This window comes from Mesoplodon mirus (assembly GCF_964341445.2).
Source record: "Mesoplodon mirus genome assembly, chromosome: 4".
In the NCBI taxonomy this organism is placed as follows: domain Eukaryota; kingdom Metazoa; phylum Chordata; class Mammalia; order Artiodactyla; family Ziphiidae; genus Mesoplodon; species Mesoplodon mirus.
This window is the reverse complement of record NC_138979.1, coordinates 33,669,423-33,689,605: the sequence shown is the minus strand read 5'-3', so window position 1 is coordinate 33,689,605 and position 20,183 is coordinate 33,669,423. Positions and strand designations below refer to the sequence as shown.

Below are 20,183 nucleotides of genomic sequence, written 5' to 3'. Positions count from 1 at the left end.
CCACTCTTTGTAGATATATTCTGAATACAGGCTTCCTTTATGTTTTTCCCCCAATGTAACTGCCCAGGTTTCATTTTAACCATTTAAAAATGTAAACTGAAGGAACAAACTAATAATCAGCACTGGAGGTTCCTTGTGCTCCTTTTTCATTTGACTCGGTTAACAAGTAATCTTGAGGTAGGGCTCCTCTCAGTGATTCAGCAAGTCAATGTCATGCAACAGTTAACAACAGTCTGAGCATTGAATGTGAATGACCTAGACTTCCTGGAAACAGAGGTTTCCAGTTTCACCATGGTGCCATGGTCCTTTTAACACTCTGAAGTAAATCAATATTGTAGAAGTTATCAATGAGCTCCATTTCACACAGCCTTGAAAACTCAACAGGGATCTGAGGTACAAGGCATCACGGAGCATTCATATTTTAGGAGGAAATGTGCATTCAGGTCCCTGGGCCAACTTTAGGAAAAAAAGAAAACTCTTATCTACTGAAGGTTGTCCCATTAAAAAAGAGCAACCAGAGGGCTTCCCTGGTGGCGCAGTGGTTGAGAGTCCGCTTGCCGATGCAGGGGACACGGGTTCGTGCCCCGGTCCGGGAAGATCCCACATGCCGCGGAGTGGCTGGGCCCGTGAGCCATGGCCGCTGAGCCTGCACGTCCGGAGCCTGTGCTCCACAACGGGAGACGCCACAACAGTGAGAGGCCCGCGTACCGCAAAAAAAAAAAAAAAGAGCAACCAGAATGTCCTGAGTGGTGGAGAAAGGGGGAGTTTCGCTTCTTCGTTCTCCCCATCCCTGACTCTATGTCTGAGGAAGTCTCTGGTTCCGCCCAGAACACAAGCTCAGCTCCTGAGCAGCTAAGCCTGGAAACAGCAGGGCGGAGGGAAGGGAGCAAAGCAGGAAGGGTTTGCAAAGTAAGTGCAAGGTGTTGGATTACAGGTAAGGTTTCTTCTCCTTTTAAGATCTCCTTTGGGGATATAAACACCTTGGTAGATGAAGTGCTATCCGATTTAAAATACTAATGCACACCACTCCCCGAAGCCAAAACATCTTACATAGAGCCCTCGAGGTCAGAGGAACAAATTCAAAGAGTCTCTTCCCCCTTAGCTGCAAATAAAACTAAAACTCCTTTACAGTTCCTCTGTAGCCACACCCATCAAGCTCCCTCGCCCTGGGTATTATTTACATGTATGGAGAAGGGGGAAGGGAGCAATTTCTTTAACACCTGATCTAAGCCTCTGGTCTACAGCATGATCTGAGCGTTTGGTGATTACAGCTCTGATGCTCTCAACGATCTGAAACAACAACAGCTTCCCATTTGTTGTCCTCTGACTATGCGGAAAGCCTTGTGCGCTAGAGCATCTGACATGAGGTCGTTGTTGATTATTATTATTAGCATGTAGGGGCAGAAAAGTTTTCCCTTCTTCCTTTCTAGGGTCTTTGGCTGGTCTACTAATTAAATTGATATAAGACAGATTAACAGGAGAAAAGCAAACACAAGTTTAATAACATGCATACATGGGAAAGACCCAGGAAAACTGAGTAAGTCTCTGAAATGGCAGAAGTCTGCACCTTAAATATCATCTTCAGCTAAAGCAAAAGAAGACAGCGGTGGGGATCAGCTCTGGGAGGTCACCAGGAAATGCAGAGGAAACAAAGGTGAGGTTGTTATGCAGATTTAAGTCCTCACCTTCTGCACTGATAAGAGCTTCTAGAGATAAGGTCATACCCCCTCCCCCCCACCTTCCTGGAGCAGCTGGGGAGACACCCTTACAAATGGAGATTTCCCTTATACATGTAAATGTCTCTTACAGAAAGGTAACTTCTACTCGGGTTTTCCAAAGCCTCTCCCGTGGCTGCAGTTTCTTAAAATAATCAGCCTCAAATAATCCTTCTGCCAAAGAGACACACGTTGCACTGGCCAATTTTGCGCCCCTACGACCACCACTGTTATTACTTTAACTGAGGTTCAAAAAGGTTAGGAAACTTGCCTGAGGTCAAGCACTTAATAAGTGGCCCAGGCAGGACCTAAACTCAGGTGTGTGACTCCAAAACCTCTGCCCATGACCATTAAAAACATCAGAGAAAGTGAAGGCTGGCAGCCACACTCCTCTTCAGGTTACCCTTGAGGTTAACCTTGCCTGAGCTACTCTGATGTAAGAGCCACAAATCGGTTCCAGCTATAAATCATCTCAGTGAAGAACTGAATCATTAAATCATTTCAAGGTGGGGATCTCTTGTGACTCGGTGACACAGGAGTCCGCTGGCCCCTGTAGAGTTGGGGGCCTCCCTCTCCCCGCCCCCTTCACCCACCGCCTCCCTGTCTCCTTTGCCCCAAGGGCGGTGCAGAATTCCGTCCACACCACAGACCGTTTGCACAGCAGCCCCAGTTGCAGGGCGGATGGTGCATCTGCTGTAGGGCAGACAGGGGGGAGGCGACTCGAGAGGAGAGCCCTACTTTTCCACAATCTTCCGTTTCCAGGCTGACAAAGGGAGCCACACGCCGGTCAAGAGGCAACCATGTCACTGGTCTACTGACCTGGTTTAAGGTCTACTCATTATGGCCTATTCTTCAAGGTCTGTGCTCTCTGGCCAGTCACAGGCTGGGGCACACAGGGGCTGAGTGGAGAGTGGAGACGGCCCCGGGCAACCCCCTCCAGAAGTGCTAGTGATGGCTGTGCGGGGTAGTGCTCATCCCAGCCACAGCCCCACCTTATCTCCAAGGAGGGAGCCTTGTTCACTTACACCACCTCGGCCCTGGCCATCACTATCCCGGGGTACAACTGGGGGAATCAAGAATGGGAATGACGCTACTATATATAAAGTAGATAATGAATGGGAACCCACTGTATAGCACAGGGAACTCTACTCGGTGCTCTCTAATGGCCTATATGGGAAAAGAATCTTTAAAAAGACTGGATATATGTATATGTATGGCTGATTCACTTTTCTGTACACCTGATACTAACACAGCGTTGTAAATCAAATATACTCCAATAAAAATTTTTTAAAAAAGAAGAAGAATGGGAACGAGGTATCTAGAAGCCAGAGAGAGACCAGCTCCTGGGCAGCTGAGTCGGGGGTAAGCACATCTGGGGTGAAGTGATGCGCAGAGACCAGGAACAGGGAAGAGGCTTGTTCTAGAAAGAGCAATGGACCAGGCATGAAGAGAGAAGGAGCTGGGAGGCACCAGCTCACCCAGAGGAAGCTGAGAGCGTGAGGGCCGAGGGCCAAGATGGCTTTCAGGTCCCCAACTTCAGTCCCCGGGAGGCTCAGGAATCTTGCAAGTATGAACATGGCTGTGTCCTCTCAACAACTACTCCCCGACTTGGTCCACGCTAGCGGGTTCCTGGCCACCAAAGACCTTCAACTAAAACCATCTACAAACGAGTATAAAAAAATCTTCCCTAGCATACTCTTTTCTTCAAGTGTTAACCAACTGTAATTGTGGCCAATCTTTAACTGTAGTTTCTAGGTGAGTGCATCTCAACCTTGGCTGCACACGTGCACGCACAGATGCACACACACGTGAATGAATACATGCTCACTTATATATATGCACACACAGACACACACATGCACGTGTCTAGATACACACACACACACACACACACTCTAAGATAAAATCTACCTAGAACTGCTGACGGGCAGCCAGGGTTGAGATCCACTGTAGAGACTTGAATCCACCAAGTTTCTCCGTGTAGTCAGGGAAAGCAAATTCAAAAACATTAGGCACTTCCTCTGAAAATCATGAAACACAGCCTTACTTAAAGAAGGCATCTCAGAAGCCATGTACAATAAGTCCCCTACATATGAACCAGTTCCGGTCCGAGAGCATGTTCGTAAATCCAATTTGTTCGTAAGTCCAACAGAGTTAGCCTAGGTTCCCAACTAATACAGTTGGCTATATAGTACTGCACTGGAATAGGTTTATAATACTTTTCACACAAATAATACATAAAAGAAACACAAAAAATAGAGAAAACATTTTGACTCTTACAGTACAGTACCTTGAAAAGTACAGTAGTACATTACAGGGGCTGGCATGGAGTGAACAGGCAAGAAGAGTTACTGACTGGAGGAGGGAGAGGAGGTGGGAGATGGTAGGGCTGAAGGATCGTCAGCAACAGGAGACGGAGGGCGAGCTGCAACGTCACTCACACCTGACGTGGATGGCACAGGTTCTGGTTCCTTGCTGGAACCAGATGCACATTCGCATCTTTGAAAGCTCTCAACTTGAAGGTTCTTATGTAGCGGACTTACTGTAGTTGAATCCCTTGCTTTTAAAACAATGGAATGTAAAGCCCAGAAGTGTGGAGCGTCTCCCTGCATGAAGTGACATCATGGATTAGAGGGACTGCTGGAATTAGAACTAAGTTCCCTAGTTCAAAAAGTTTTGTGTACATCTAATTTTCGCAAATTAAGTCTTTTACAAATCAGCAAGCCTATTATTTAAAGCAATCCTGAAAAAAAAATCATTCTGATATCCAGTTCATGATCTCCTAAGTGTATCTGTTTTGAGACTTTGGATTCTTGTACCTGAAGCTTCTTCTTCTTTTTTTTTTTTTTTAACATCTTTATTGGAGTAGAATTGCTTTACAATGGTGTGTTAGTTTCTGCTGTATCACAAAACGAATCAGCTATATGTATACATATATCCCCATATCCCCTCCCTCTTGCGTCTCCCTCCCACCCTCCCTATCCCACCCCTCTAGGTGGTCACAAAGCACCAAGCTGATCTCCCTGTGCTATGCGGCTGCTCCCCACTAGCTATCTATTTTACATTTGGTAGTGTATATATGTCCATGCCACTCTCTCACTTCGTCCCAGCTTACCCTTCCCCCTCCCCATGTCCTCAAGTCCATTCTCTATGTACACGAAGCTTCTTAAAATAGAGCAGATTTATGGCCTCCAACACTAGCGTGAGCAATATCCAATAGAGAAGGTAAATCTGCTACCACGATGAACAGTAAAATTCCTGAAGCCAGACTCTGGAGTCTTATGCAGGGTTATTAATATGGGTACAGTAGTTACTAAATTTGGAGAGAGGGAGGGAAGTGCAAGCAGTAATAGAAGGTCGGGAGTGAACTTAAGGGTTTGCTCTAAGTGACCTCAGGATAGTATCATTCTAAAGACTTCTTCAGAAAATTAAAAAAAACAAAAAAAGAGGGGTCTCTTCCACCAATATGCCATTGCACTAGTAGAGTTTCCAGACTGAGTTTTAGAAAACTGAGCCTCCAAGATTGCCCTAAATAAAAACAGGAAGAGAAAACCCATCAAGGCGTTATTGACCATTAACACAGAAACATGGAAAGGCTTGTCAGATCTTTGGCATCTGGGTTACTAGAGGAAAGTAAGGCCCCTCAAAAAATAGAACCACGGGAAAGTAAGCTTTGGTGGGATAGGGGTGACAGCGCAGAATCTGGTTGTGCTAGAGAAAGAAATCCTGCCTGATGGCATGGCGAGGGCAGCCTGAAGAACCAGGTACAGGCCGAGGGCACTGGAGAAGGGCGGTGGGGACATTAAAGAAAAGGGAACCCCCAAAACACACTTCACCTATGTCAGTTTCAAAAGGTCTCTTCTTAGGAGGTGCGTTCTTCCTAATGGGATATTTTCACACTGACTGCCTTGAACTGCAAGCTGATATTCTATTTCCATTCTAGAAAGATCGTTGTGCATTCACATAACACATTATTTATAACACATTCTGTTTTCCTGGTCACTAATCAGTCAAACTCAGGAAGAAATCATGAGCCTTCTTCCTTTAATGGCACCGTAGAATTAATTCCCTCTGAGAAAACTGAGAATAAAGAAGTTAGTTCATTAAATTCAACAATCTCAGGAAAGTAGTAACTGTTTTGCTGCTCCCAGGAGAAATCCATCCCGAGTCATACTGTAAACAACATTCACAACCAACAGAAGAAGGTGCTTTTCAAGGCTCTCACTACCTGAGGATATCCACGACAGCCTTCCCATGACGTAGGGATTTTCCAATTATGGACCCTATGAATCACAGATGCAAAAGTTATAAAAGGGCAACACATGGCAACATATTCAAAACGCCTCTAAAATTTAGTCCAACCTTTCACAAAAAAAAGAAACAGTTTGAGATTAACGATACTCAAGCAAACCTTAGGGTCTGGTACAATCACAGTATCAATATATGTGTTCAATGGTTAATGGTTTATTAGTTGAAAGAATGAATGAGTGAAAGAAATAGTAAGTCTCTTGTAACTTGCCTTTTGTACCTAGGCATTTAAAGTTCTTTTTTTAACCCCAGCCTCTCGGCTTGCGGGATCTTACATCTTAGTTCCCTGATCAGGGATCGAACCCCAGTCCTGGCAATGAAAGCGCAGAGTCCTAACCAAGAGACGGCCAGGGAATTCCCTGAAAGTTCTTATTTACCTTCCTCTCTCTGCATTTGCTTTCTCTGATTAGGTCAGTTTCTCTGCCAGTGTTACCAAATGCCTCTCCCGTGCACAGTCTTTGCACAAAACAACTTCTGTGAATGCTGATGGGAAACACTAATAACATATTGAATCGTAAATGCCTCTACTCTCCTGTTCCTCTAGATTAAAATGTTCCAGCCAAAACTCTCTCTGTCTAACTGACACCTCATTCTCTGGGTTATTTGCTTGTTTGGGTTCACACCTTCAAATCAGCTTGATTCACTCCCTCTTGAATCACAGGTCCCAATTCTGCAGCCTAAATCAGCTCACCTCCGAGAAGACCCCTGAAGGATGTGTGCTGAGGAGGCTTAATCCGCCTACTTAATTCCACCTTAACCAACAGGCAGCCTTTACTGCACAAATTAATCACACCAGCTCAAATTACAACACTACTCTCCGATAAGGCTATACTGATTTTCACAGTGTCCTTTCTACAAATATTTCTAAGTGATTCCAATTCATTCCCTCAATTGCTTGGATTCACAACATGCTTATAAGGTGTATTAGTAACTCAAATGTAAAACATGCCCTAACCTTCAAGGCCTCCACCATGTTTAGATTCTCAGCTGTCTCTCTCTGTTCTAAAACCAACTGCCGAGGGGCTTCCCTGGTGGCACAGGGGTTAAGAATCCGCCTGCCAATGCAGGGGACACGGGTTCGAGCCCTGGTACGGGAAGATCCCACAAGCCACGGAGCAACTAAGCCACTAAGTTGTGCACCATAACTACTCTAGAGCCCACAAGCTACAAGTACTAAGCCTACGTGCCACAACTACTGAAGCCCGTGCGCCTATAGCCTGTGCTCTGCAACTGCAACAAGAGAAGCCACTGCAATGAGAAGCCTGCGCATCACAATGAAGAGTAGCCCCCGCTCGCCGCAACTAGAGAAAGCCCGCGCACAGCAACCAATGCAGCCAAAAAATAAATAAATTAATTAAAAAAAAATAAAATAAATAAAACCAACCGCCGGTAGGCTGAATAATGTGTTTGTGTGTGTGTGTGCGTGCGTGCACGTGCACACGTGCATGCATGCACGTGTCCCATATGTTGAAACCTAACCCACAGGGTGATGTTATTAGGAGGTGGGGTTTTTGAAAGGTGACTAGGTCATGAAGGTGGAACCCATATGAATGGGATTAGTGCCCTTATAAACCAGCCCAAGAAAGCTCCCTTGCCCCTTCCACCATGTGAGAAAACGATGAGAAGTCTGCAACCAGAAACAGGGTTTTCACCAGAGCCTGACAATGCTGGCACCCTGATCTCAGACATCCAGCCTCCAGAACTGAGAAATTTTTGTTTCTTTTAAGCCACCCAGTCTATGGTACTTTGCTACAGCTGTACGAACCTAATAAAACACCAACTTACTTCTTCTATGCTGAGTCCATGCTCTCCCTGGCTCTTTCAAATCCTACCTCTCTTCTACACCCTTTTCAGTCATTTTTCAAATGCTTAAAATAATCATCTATTGGCCAAATAGCAATGACCACCTTTTTTGCCTTCGAATTTACTTCCTCCCCAAACCCTTATTTTAGATTACTGGCCCACTCTACTGCTCATCATTTAGGGAATTTGCTACCTTTACCCATGGAAATACTAGGTAGTATTTGTGTTTGAAGTCCTCCATCAAGGACTGGGCAGCTCACTAGAGCATGCACAGATAGTAATGGAGAAAGGATGAAGAGAAACACAAAAGGGTTACTGTTACTCTTCTGTTCAATACAGATACTTCAATGTTGCAAACATGGGTATATAATAGATACAAAGTGGATCAGACCTCAAGCCAATACATTGTAACCCCTTTCTATGCCTATAGTTATGCCCATGGATACCAAACCCTAGAGGTAAAATAGATGCAACTCTCTAAGAAAATTAGGAAAATTTGAATCTATCCCATCTATTTAGGGGGCACCCATATGTGCAACCCATTAAACAAACATTTAATGAGTGTCTCTTATCTTAAGGCACTTTGCCAGTTGTTGGGAAAACAGAAGACAGGGAGTCCTTGCCCTCAAGGAACTTTCAGCTTAGTGGGATGCAGTCACACAACAGGACACAGCAACACAGTGTGATAAGTGCAGGTAAAGGAGCTGAGTACCAGGTGCACAGGAATACCAAGGGTCCCGGAACCCAGTCAGGATCCAGACAGGATACAGAATTCAGGGTATAGGAAAGGGGCATATACAAAAGGCCGGGTGTGAGTATGAGGAGGGAGGGCAAGTACTGGGCTGGGTACTTTGGGGGATGCACAGCACTGACACACACACCTTACATTCCTCCTGGAGGAATAACACCTGAGTGCAGAGATGGAGATGATTTAGGATAGGGTGGGCTCTCCAATCAGTGTTCGGAGCAGTGTTCTGAGTGTCTCTTCTCATCAGGAGATCAGAAAAGAGAAAGATCCCCAAGGAAGACATGAAGGCTGGGGGTGGAAAACGGGATCTGAGGCAGCCGCGGAACAATGGGTACATGGGGCGGGGGGTGGGGGGGAGGTCCTGCTGCCGTGGCAATGACCTGAACGGAGCTGTACATGGGCAGAGAAGAGGGCATCTTCCAGGCAAGGTTAGAGCAGAAAAACTACAGAGAGCAGAGAGGAGGTGGTTAAGGGACTGCTTAGCTTCTGAGTCAAGTACTCCTAGCCTATTAGAATAACTGAGACATGTAAATGCACCTCTAGAGAAATCTGATAAATAGGACTGCATGGTGTGGAAAGAGTACTAAACTAGCAGTCAAGAGACCTACTGCTCTTCCCCAGTCCTCTGTCAAATGAGGGTGCACAAGGACAGTGTCCATAAATGATATGGGAAATAAACTTAGTCCTTCACAACCAGCATTCTTTTTCTTCTTCTTTAAAAAAAAAATAATAATATGAAATAAAACAGAACATAGTGGGACTTCCCTGGTGGCGCAGTGGTTAAGAATCTGACTGCCAATGCAGGGGACATGGGTTCGAACCCTGGTCCGGGAAGATCTCACATGCTGCGGAGCAACTAAGCCCGTGCACCACAGCTACTGAGCCTGCACACCACAACTACTGAAGCCCGCGTGCCTACAGCCTGTGCTCCTCAACAAGAGAAACCCCCGCAATGAGAAGCCCACGCACCACAACAAAGAGTAGCCCCCGCTCACCGCAACTAGAGAAACCTCACGCACAGCAACAAAGACCCAACGCAGTCAAAAATAAATAAATTTATTTAAAAATAAAAGAACATAGTCTGCATGTGTATTGCCCACAGGCAAAAATATTGGTTTGTGAGACATTTGCGTCTGATATATAGACACAGATGTGTATGTGTGCGCTTAATCTAGATGTAAAATGTGTTTCTTATTGTGGGGTCACAATCCAAAAAAGTTTGAAAAGCACAGGACAAGAAGATGTGAAAGGTTTCTTCAAATCCTAAGATTCTCGTTTAGCCTTTAAGTTCTAACCTATTTTACAGGTGAGTAACTCAATCTAGACATGAGTTCTGGTATAAAATTAAATAAATCCTGGGCAAAGTTAAGCTATACCAGCACATAATTCAAAGTTTAACCTTATCTAAAACAACGCCCTTAATTAAATTAAATATGACAAGTCTCCAGGAAATAACTATGCCTCACGTATGTTGTAACACAGACACACCTGCATATTCAGGGCAAAGGGTTAGCCTTACATCTGAAAGGATTTCATTCTAATCCAGACACGCATATCTGAAAGGATTTCATTCTAATCCAGACAGGCACATACAGGAACAGTGTTCTGCAGAAATTTTATCATAAAACCTACTCAAGGTAGGATTTTAATGTTTCACTTTAAAAAGATCTAATGTCAACCCTTATTTTTAATACCTTTACCAACAGCAAATTCTAGCAATCTATTGATTGTGTGTGACACACATACTTTTGAAACCCTTTACTGGAACAGGTGGCTTTTTAACTTGTAGATTCTGACTCAGTGTCTCTGCCTATGGTACCATCTCAGCCTAAACCACTTTCAAAAAGCTATCATCCAAAATGAACTCCTTCAGGACTTCAGGAGAACGTGAGTAAGCAACATATTAAATCCTAAGTACTTCCCTATTGGAAAAGTCATTTTCCCAGAAAGTCACAGGGTAATTTATGAGCATATGTATGAACAGGAATGGAGACAAAAATCACTAATGTTGGCAGTCTGTATGAGCCGAGCAAACACATTTTATTGTTTGTTTTTGTTTTTTTTGTTTTGTTTTTTGCGGTACACGGGCCTCTCACTGTTGTGGCCTCTCCTGCTGCGGAGCACAGGCTCCGGACGCACAGGCTCAGTGGCCATGGCTCATGGGCCCAGCTGCTCCGCGGCATGTGGGATCTTCCTGGACCGGGGCACGAACCCGTGTCCCCTGCATCAGCACTTATTCTGGGGACTCTCTCATCTGAAGCAATCGGATGTCACAGGAGACATGATCTCAGGTATTTTCACCATCCCTGCTACCAGGTGGCTGGGGCAAAATCATAGATACCCAAACCGGAGCACAAACAGGTGACTCGACTTGCCCACTTACCAGACTTCTGCCTCACTCGGACTAACACTCAAGTTTTGTTTGCTGGTCTTACTAGGTCTAGCCCCGAAACCACGCCCCCAATTTCTGCCTTGCACATAAAAGGCCCTCCCTCGATAAAATACTTTGTAGTTCTCCTGTGAATGCTAACTCAAGGTCAAGAGATTCCCCAAACCCTGTAACGTAAGATTCCAACTCATCCTGGGTTTTTACTGAGGCTCTGAGGAAGATGCCAGGCCCACAGGCACGAGCTAACTCCCTGCCCGCAGTGCCAGCTACTCAGCCCCACCAGGAGGCAAACTTCACACCACCCGACCCTCCGGCTACCTCCACGGCTGCCCCGACACGGCTCCGCCGAGCACTTTACAACCGGAACGTCTTTGGGAAGTCTTCCCGACTCGCCCCCTGATTTTACAAGGAAGGAAACAGAGGTATGAGACTCGCGCGCCTTGCCCAAGGTCACTTCAGCCTGAGGACCTCCAGCCTCTGGCTGCCAGCTCACACAAACTAAACGCGAACCAAGCTATTTCTGCCCGGTATTTAAGCACCCCGACGTTGCCACTTGCGGTGACCAGAACCACAAAAGACCCAGCCGGTGGATCGGGGGCACCCGGGCGCGCCAAAGCAGGCAAAATCCTCCGAATCCGAAATCTCCAGGAAACCGAGGGCTGGAGGAGTTTTTGGAGGGGGTAAGAGAAAGCCAGGGAGCGAGAAGAAAAGAGAATCCACGGCGGCCGCGGGGCGGCGGGTGGGGTGGGGGGGTCTCTGCTCGCCCACAGCCCCGGACGAGGGGCCCCTTTCTTCTCAGGCCGCCCCAGAGGCCCCCAGGGGACCCCCAGCCCGCCTCCCCGCAGTGGCAGGCCAGGCCTGGCGACCGCCGCCGGGCTCACCGGGTGCGCAGCGCCTGCCACGCGGCGTCGATGTCGGCGTAGAGGTTCTTCTCGGAGGGCTTGCCCGAGCTGACGCCGTAGCCCGAGTAGTCGTAGGAGAAGATGTTGCAGTTGATGCGCGAGCCGAGGCCGATGTAGAAGCTGCACATCTGGCCGAGGTCCACGGCGTTGCCGTGCGAGAAGAGCAGCGTGTAGCGGCTGGAGGGCGCGCAGCGCACGAACATGCAGCCGAGCCGGTTGTCCCGGGCCGTGCGCGAGAAGAAGACCTCGACGGCGTCCAGCTCGCGCTGCGAGTACTGCCAGTCGGCGCGCTCGCTCAGGTGCAGGCTGCACGCGCCGGGCCCCGAGCCCGCGCCCTCCTCAGGCTGCTGCGGCGCCGGCTGGGCCGCGGCGGCGGCGGCGGCGGCGGGCGCCGAGGCCGGGGCGGGGGCGCCGGGGCCGCGCTGCTCGGGCGCCAGCACCGTGTAGGTGGGCTCTGGCGGCAGGAAGGCCAGCTTGGCGGCGATGCGGCTTGGGCAGGGCGGGCAGCAGAAGAGCCAGCACAGCTCGCCCAGCGAGAAGCCGTTCATCCTGGGGCCTGGCTCGGGCATCGGGGCGGCCTCGAGCCCGCCGCCGCCGGTACGGCAGGCAGGCAGGCAGGCTGGCTCGGGTGCGAGGGCGGGCGGGCGCGCGGCGAGGAGCGCGCGAGCAGAGCACGGAGGGCGGCTGCTGCCCGCCCGCCCGGCGGCAGGAGGACGGGGGGAGGGGAAGTGCAGGAGGAGGGAGGCGGGGCCGGCCCGGCGGGCGCCGAGCTTAGAGTCGGGGCGGGTCAGCGGCGGCCCCGCGGGCCGGGCGAGGCGCGGGCGGTTGGGGCCCGCGCGCGGCACACAAAGCGGGCGGCGGCGGCGGCGGCGGCGGCGGCGGCGGCGGCCATGCCGGCTGGAGCGCACCGCCCCCCGGCCCCCGCTCCCGCACGCCCGCCGCCGCCACTTCCGGGTTACCGAGAGCCCGCTCCCCGGCCGGGCCCCGGCGCAGGGCTCGGCATCTGGGCGGGGCTCCCCGGCCACCTCCCCCGACTCCGCGTGTGAGGGCGCGGGCACCTGCTCTGGCCTGGGAAGCGAGTCCTCCTTCCCGGGACGGACCGGGGCCCGGAGCATGGGGCGCCCGGCTTAGGTGTCTGCGTGGGGGGCAAGGGGGCAGATCCCCAGAGGGGGCCCTGGAGGAGGCGCCGGCTCCTTTAGCCCCCTGGGAAGCACGACCTGGGGCCGACAGGGGCTCTCCGGGAGCGCAGGGACCCGGAGGAGCGGGGCACCCGGGCTTAGGCACGTGGGGCAGGTGGGCCGATCCCCAGGCCGGACAGTGGAAGTGGCGCGGGTATCCTCCCCGATCGGACCATTCCCCTCTCTCCCCTCCCCCTGGAATTCCCTTCCTCAAATCCAAGTTTTCTCATGCATGGAGGTTCTTGGGAATCTATTGAAAATTTAACGAGTGGAAGAGAGTTGGAATGAACCTGAAATACTTGACTCTTTGGGTCCATGGTGCTTTCTGAACTGCCTCTTCCCGAAGTCTCAGGACCATAAAGGGTACCGGTGGTGTAGGACAGAGCGGCGATCGCTGTATTTCCCTGTTACAGGAGGCTGTTTCTGCATATGTAGCCACAGTATTGCTTTCCTAGGGGCATGACTGGGCCTTTAGTAAATCCCTGTATCTATAAAAGTCAGCTACTATAACAGGGCCGCACTGTATAGTTAGCAATATATCACGTGGCCGTTGTCATTTCTAATCCCACGGGCAGTAGGTTTTCTAGTAGCAGCTAGGCGTCCTTTACAGTGCTAGTTCCTCAAAGCTTGTTTCTCGGGTCCCGGATTTTTAATAGTCTTAATCAGGAAAGGTTTTATAATGATTTAAATCCATTGTAATCTTGGCATGCACCTTTAAGTGATTTTTTTCCCCCTCCAAATATTACTCTCAGTGCCTTGAGACTGAGTAAGCTCCAGTGCCAACTTCGCAGAGCCTTCTATCCTTCCTTTCTCCTCCTGAATTGGCAGCTAAATTCCCTTTCAGGAATTGACAGGAGATACCCTTCCTGGACTGCCAGCAGGGCAGCTAAACACAAGGAGGTTGCCAGCATCACCCCTCTGGATCCGTTGTTTTAACTCACAGACATCCAGGAGAATTTAAACTATCGTTGTGGCTTTTGTGGAAGGTGTGTTTTTGAGCACCTTCATCTAAATGAATTTACCCATACTGATTTCTTTTTTCTTTCTTTCTTTATTTGGCTGTGTTAGGTCTTCACTGCTGCACACGAGCTTTCTCTAGTTGTGGTGAGCGGGGACTACTCTTCGATGCAGTACGCGGGCTTCTCATCGTGGTGGCTTCTCTTGTTGCGGAGCACGGGCTCTAGGCGCACAGGCTTCCGTAGTTGCGGCACACAGGCTCAGTAGTTGTGGCTCGCAGGCTCAGTAGTTGTGGCTCGCGGGCTCAGTAGTTGTGGCTCACGGGCTCTAGAGCGCAGGCTTAGTTGCTCTGCTACATGTGGGATCCCAGACCAGGGATCGAACCCGTGTCCCCTGCACTGGCAGGCAGATTCTTAACCACTGCACCACCAGGGAAGTCCCCATACTGATTTCTATAACCTTCAGGACGTGCTTTTAAAAGATTATTTCTTCACTAAAATATTAAGTTTTTAAATGTTTTTGAAACTGTCCAAAAACTTGGGCTAAAGAAAACTTGGTTGGCAAAGCCTGTTCAGACTAAATATTTGAAGTCTTATTTTAACATTATTTGCACTTGGTGATGTTTCACCCCAAACCACATTTTATCTTCTGGAGATTAGGTTTCCCTTTCTAAAAAGCTTTATAACTTGTTACTGTTTGGGCACTTTGTTTCTTGTATTCAGCATATACTGATGTAATGTTTTTCATGCTCACAGCACCTAAGATGTTAGAACTTTTGTGCTGAAGCTATAAAGATAAGACAGTCCCTGCTCTCAAGTACCTTACAATTTAATTAGAGTATTGGCAGAAGATTCAGAACACTTTTCCCCATGCATTCAAAACAAAACAAAACAAACAAAAAAAAACCCCAAATCCCTGTAAAAGCTAAGGAAATGGTTTTGAATCCTGGTTCCATGGTGATATTTCTTTGGGAAGGTAATGTGATAGCCAAGTGTGTTACTCCCTGGTCTTATTCAGAATAAAATAGAATTTGGGGAACTGAAATGAAAAAGTGTTTAACATGCCCCTTGCTCAGTCTTTCTCCAGTACTGCTCTCCTCATGTCTTTTTTTTTGCGGTACGCGGGCCTCTCACTGTTGTGGCCTCTCCCGTTGCGGAGCACAGGCTCCGGACGCGCAGGCTCAGCAGCCATGGCTCACGGGCCCAGCCGCTCCGCGGCATGTGGGATCTTCCCGGACTGGGGCACGAACCTGTGTCCCCTGCATCGGCAGGCGGACGCTCAACCACTGCGCCACCAGGGAAGCCCTCCTCATGTCTTTTGATGGGACTTGAATAGCATAGCAGTTCATGAAAGAGTGAGAGTCCCAAGTAGGTGTGTCTAACGTGCAGCTGATGGAAGAGACCGACTTTATATTCCAGATGGCCTGGAGGTAGTAGTGTTAATATTGTTAGGAAAATTTTAAAGTCATATATTTGGTTTTTTACATCCCTGAAGGATTTGTGGAGTGTCACGGAGTATAATACCAATAAATAAATAAGTAAATAAATAAAAGCCTGGTTTTTATTTTCATCCTCTTGGAAGGCTACACAGAGGTGGATTCAAAGAGCATTTATTGTGGGAGGGAGATGCAAGAGGGAGGAGATATGGGCATATATGTATATGTATAGCTGATTCACTTTGTTGTACAGCAGAAACTAACGCACCATTGTAAAGCAGTTATACTCCAATAAAGATGTTTAAAAAAAACAAACGAAGAGCATTTATTTCCCTGGAGAGTATGTTGGTTCAGGTTTGTGGGAATATTAAATTGAGACCCTCTTTTTAAATGAAATTGCCCATATTGATTTCAATAACCTTCAGGACCTGGTTTCAAAAGACCATGTCTTCACCAAAATGATTTTTAGATATTTTTGAACTATTCAAAAACTTGGCTAAAGAAAAATCTGGTTGACAAAGACTGTTCAAACTATGTATTTGAAGTCTGTTTTTAAGTTATTCACACTTCATGAAGTTTCACCTGAAACCAAAATTTTATCTGTGCCATAGAATAGAGCTCCCAAATGGTTCTCAGCCCATGCCACATACAGTCATGGTTAAGTTTGTGTGGCCCCTTGAGACAATGCCCCCTCCCACCCGGGGGGCTCAGCCTCCCCAGACAGAAGGGGTTCAATATCTGCACACCTCTCACACCCACAACAAATGTGGCAGTGTGCCTTGGCATATTGGTTGGAGAACTTCAACATGCAGCACAGGAAGAATAAATTTGCCCTATAGAATGCAAAAGTTGGGGATTACTAGCTGTTCACTTTGACCTTAAAGAATGTCTCTTTGGGGGCTTCCCTGGGGCTTCCCTGGGGCTTCCCTGGTGGTGCAGTGGTTGAGAATCCGCTTGCCGATGCGGGGGACATGGGTTCGTGCCCCGGTCCAGGAGGATCCCACATGCTACAGAGCGGCTGGGCCTGTGAGCCATGGCCGCTGAGCCTGCGCGTCCGGAGCCTGTGCTCCGCAACGGGAGAGGCCACAACAGTGAGAGGCCTGCGTACAGCAAAAAAAAAAAAAAAAAAAAAAAAAAAAATGTCTCTTTGGCTCTTCCTATATTTTAGTAGAGAAAGACGTAAGTTTGCGTCTAGATCAGCAAACGTATTTACTAGCTACTTACCACGATTCGGTCACTGAGTTGATGTGCAGAATGAAAAGGTGGCTAAGACACAGTCCCTCCTGCCCTCAACAAGTTCATCGGTCTGCTGCTCAGACTAACTCTGCATCCTGCTAAGCCAGTCTGGGTCAGTAAACTAAACGATATTCCAAGTAGCTAAATGCCTTGGTCTCTATTACTTAATATTGGCCCTTTACACATTGAACTTTTCTTCCAGATCAGTCCGCTTGATTTTGAGTGGCTCGAGATGGCCTCAATTGTGTCAGCAGTGTAGAGGAGAATGATTCATTTTTCACTGACCATAAGAAGAGGATATTTATGCTTCAAAACTGAATATGGGGCTTCCCTGGTGGCGCAGTGATTGAGAATCTGCCTACCAATGCAGGGGACACGGGTTCGTGCCCCGGTCTGGGAAGATCCCACATGCCGCGGAGCAACTAGGCCCATGAGCCACAATTACTGAGCCTGCGCGTCTGGAGCCTGTGCTCCGCAACAAGAGAGGCCGCGATAGTGAGAGGCCCGCGCACCGCCATGAAGAGTGGCCCCCCCTTGCTGCAACTAGAGAAAGCCCTCGCACAGAAACGAAGACCCAACACAGCCAAAAATAAATAAATAAATAAAACTAAAAAACAAAACAAAACAATATGGTGGTTTTGATGGAAGGTAAAAGAGAAATCTAAGATACATTACTCCCCAGGAATTCCCTGGCCATCCACTGGTTAGGACTCGGTGCTTTCACTGCCAGGGCCCTGGTTCAATCCCTGGTCGGGGAATTAAGATCCCGCAAGCTGTGTGGCACAGCCAAATTGGGGGAAAAAAAAAAAAAAAATGAGTGCCTTGTTTTACTTTTGCTTTGCTTTTCTTTTTTTAAATTTAGGACTGGATGCTCTGTGAAGGCAAGGATCATACCTATTTTGGTCACCACTGTTTCTTCCATGCCTAGCTAAAAGAAGATGCTCAGTAAATATTTATTAAATTGATCAAGTAAAGAATGAGTGAGTGATTTAGTGAGTGCTTCAAGAGATCAAGACTGTACCTTCTGTTTGGGGCAGTATTATTGAAGGACAGGCTTTGAGGAAGACACAGAAGTCCAAAGCCCATGCCAGCAACCCCCTGCAGGAATAGACTACACACGTCCTCTGTCTAAGGAGTTGTGGCATTCTCCCCATCTTTCTTATTAACAGAGCTCAGGTTTTGTTCTGGGTAACAATGCTCCCAGTTAAGACGCACAGTCACCTGGCCTCCCCTGCTGTGACGATGGCCACAGGACACAGTTCTGGCTAATAGTCTCTATGTGGAAAGTTTTGCAGAGCTTCTGGAAAGACTTAACAGAGCCAGACTCATCTGGAATGTTTCTTTGCCCTTTCCCTTGGTTCCCACTTGGGTTGCAGGCATTATTATTATTAGAGCTATGGGAGCCACCTGGCCACTATGAGGGTGAATTTCATAGTTGAAGATGGTGGAGAAGAAAGATAAAATTCTAGATCCTTCATGGCATCGTTGAATAGCTGCCCAGCTTTGCCTTCATCTCGGTGGCTTCTTATTCTGTGAGAATGATAAGTCACTTTATGTAACTGTAGTTGAGTATTTTGTTACCTGTAGCCTAATGCAGTAATTAGGAATCGGATTCAGGAATCAAAAGCAAAAGATCTTACGTTGTTCTTAACTGCTTTCTCAATAAAATCAAAGAATATTTGTTGATCAACAATGGAACAGTTATACCTGAATCCTGCTTTTTCCCCCATTTAAAAAAAATATTAAAGTATGCCTGAAGAGGGGATAGATTTTTGAGACGACATCTATTAAATGCGTTGGAAATGTGAAGAAAATCAAGCTTATAATTTTGAAAATAGTATAGATGACACTTGAGGCAATTCCAGGAAATCTAAGCCAGTGTTAATTAGGGGAAGGGCCCACCATTCAACTAAAAGCTTTTGGAGGCAAAGTATCTTTTCCCAGAACCTTTTTCATCCTGAGGGCTCTTATCAAAAGTGTTGTAAATGAGGTCACTGGAACCCAGCTGGGGAGAGCTCCGGAGATCCATGAAATGCTGAGAAAGCACTTCAGAGATAAGGATTGAAAGAAATAAAACACCAGCAACCCACAGATAGGTGTTTTCACAGTTCCATTCTTCTCATGGATGATTAGGTCCTCAGACATGCATTTCTAACTAGTCTCATCCTATCACCTATTCACGGATTCTTAATAGGAGGTCCAGAGTCCCTGAAATTGATCACAGAATTTGGACTTGGTAAGCTACTTGAAGATAGGAACTGTGTCCATCTTGCTTTCCCCTGTACAATCAGCACCAAACATTATGTCCTAGCATGTAATAGGAATCCAAAACATATTTACTAGTTATTGGAATTCAATTTCTAGTAATTTCTAATCGCTATTTTTTTTGTGGAACGCGGGCCTCTCACTGTTGTGGCCTCTCCCGTTGCAGAACACAGGCTCCGGACGCGCAGTCTCAGCGGCCATGCCTCACGGGCCTAGCCGCTCCGCGGCATGTGGGATCTTCCCGAACCGGGGCACGAACCCGTATCCCCTGCATCGGCAGGCGGACTCTCAACCACTGCGCCACCAGGGAAGCCCTAATTGCTTTTTAATGTGCAAAGATGTTATATAGTTAGGTTATATAAGTGATTTTTTTTAATGGGAAGTGGGAAGGAACAGCCTTTCATATGCTGAGCTTGCAAATCTAATTTTAAGGTGATAATGAACAATATCAAGGCTTCAATTTTAAGGTTCTGTTTTTGTTTTTTTCCCAGAATTTTGGATAATTGCACATGAAAACAGTGTACATGAATGATTGATCTATAGTGTTATTCCAGGGAATTTATAATAATGAAAGTTAGAACGTACTCAAAAAAACAGTAATACTAGAATAAGACCGGACAGATATAGCTGTCTGTAAATATTTCAGGTGTGATAAAGTTGATATTTCAAATTTGTAGGATTATATTAACTTATTTCGATAATTGGTTAAATATTTGAAAAAAAGGTAAAGTTCAATTCTGCTGGATCAAAAAAATCAAAGATTTTTTAAAAGGAAACCAAAAGACAACTGGAAAATACAGATGAAAATTTATATATTTTTGAGCTTAATACCAAAGGCAAAAACCACAAAGGAAAAAATTGGTGATTCGACTACATAATTTTCGGTCTTCTATATACTGAAATATTTACAGATGAAATGAGATGATGTTGAAGATTTGCTACCAAAAAAAAAAAAAAAAGGAAAAAGAAAGAAATAGAAGAAAAAAAAAGGAAACAAGATTGATTAGCTATGAGTTGATAATTGTTGAATCTGGGTGCTGAGTCGATGAGTACATGAAGGTTTCATATATGAGTCTCTACTTTTGTATATATTGCAAATTTCCCATAATAAAAAATTTACATTTTTTTGATTTTTAGGATTTTGAAAAGCTAGGCCAAAATATTTGCCATGAATTCATTTTTCTTTTTAAAGACAAAACACCCCAATGGGGAAAATGGACAAAATATATGAACAAGCATTTTGTAAA

At 46.9% G+C, this 20,183-nt stretch overlaps 1 protein-coding gene across 1 annotated transcript in view; it reads right to left on the bottom strand.

Moving 5' to 3' along the window:
* Window positions 1–14,115, bottom strand: part of ABHD17C (abhydrolase domain containing 17C, depalmitoylase) — a 57,837-nt gene extending 43,722 nt beyond the window's left edge. Inside the window, 3 exon segments of the mRNA XM_082619596.1 lie at window positions 11,845–12,226; window positions 12,229–12,284; window positions 12,286–14,115. Coding sequence (XP_082475722.1) covers window positions 11,845–12,226; window positions 12,229–12,284; window positions 12,286–12,980 — 1,133 coding nt within the window. The 5' untranslated portion in view covers window positions 12,981–14,115.
* Between the last annotated feature and the right edge of the window lie 6,068 nt (window positions 14,116–20,183).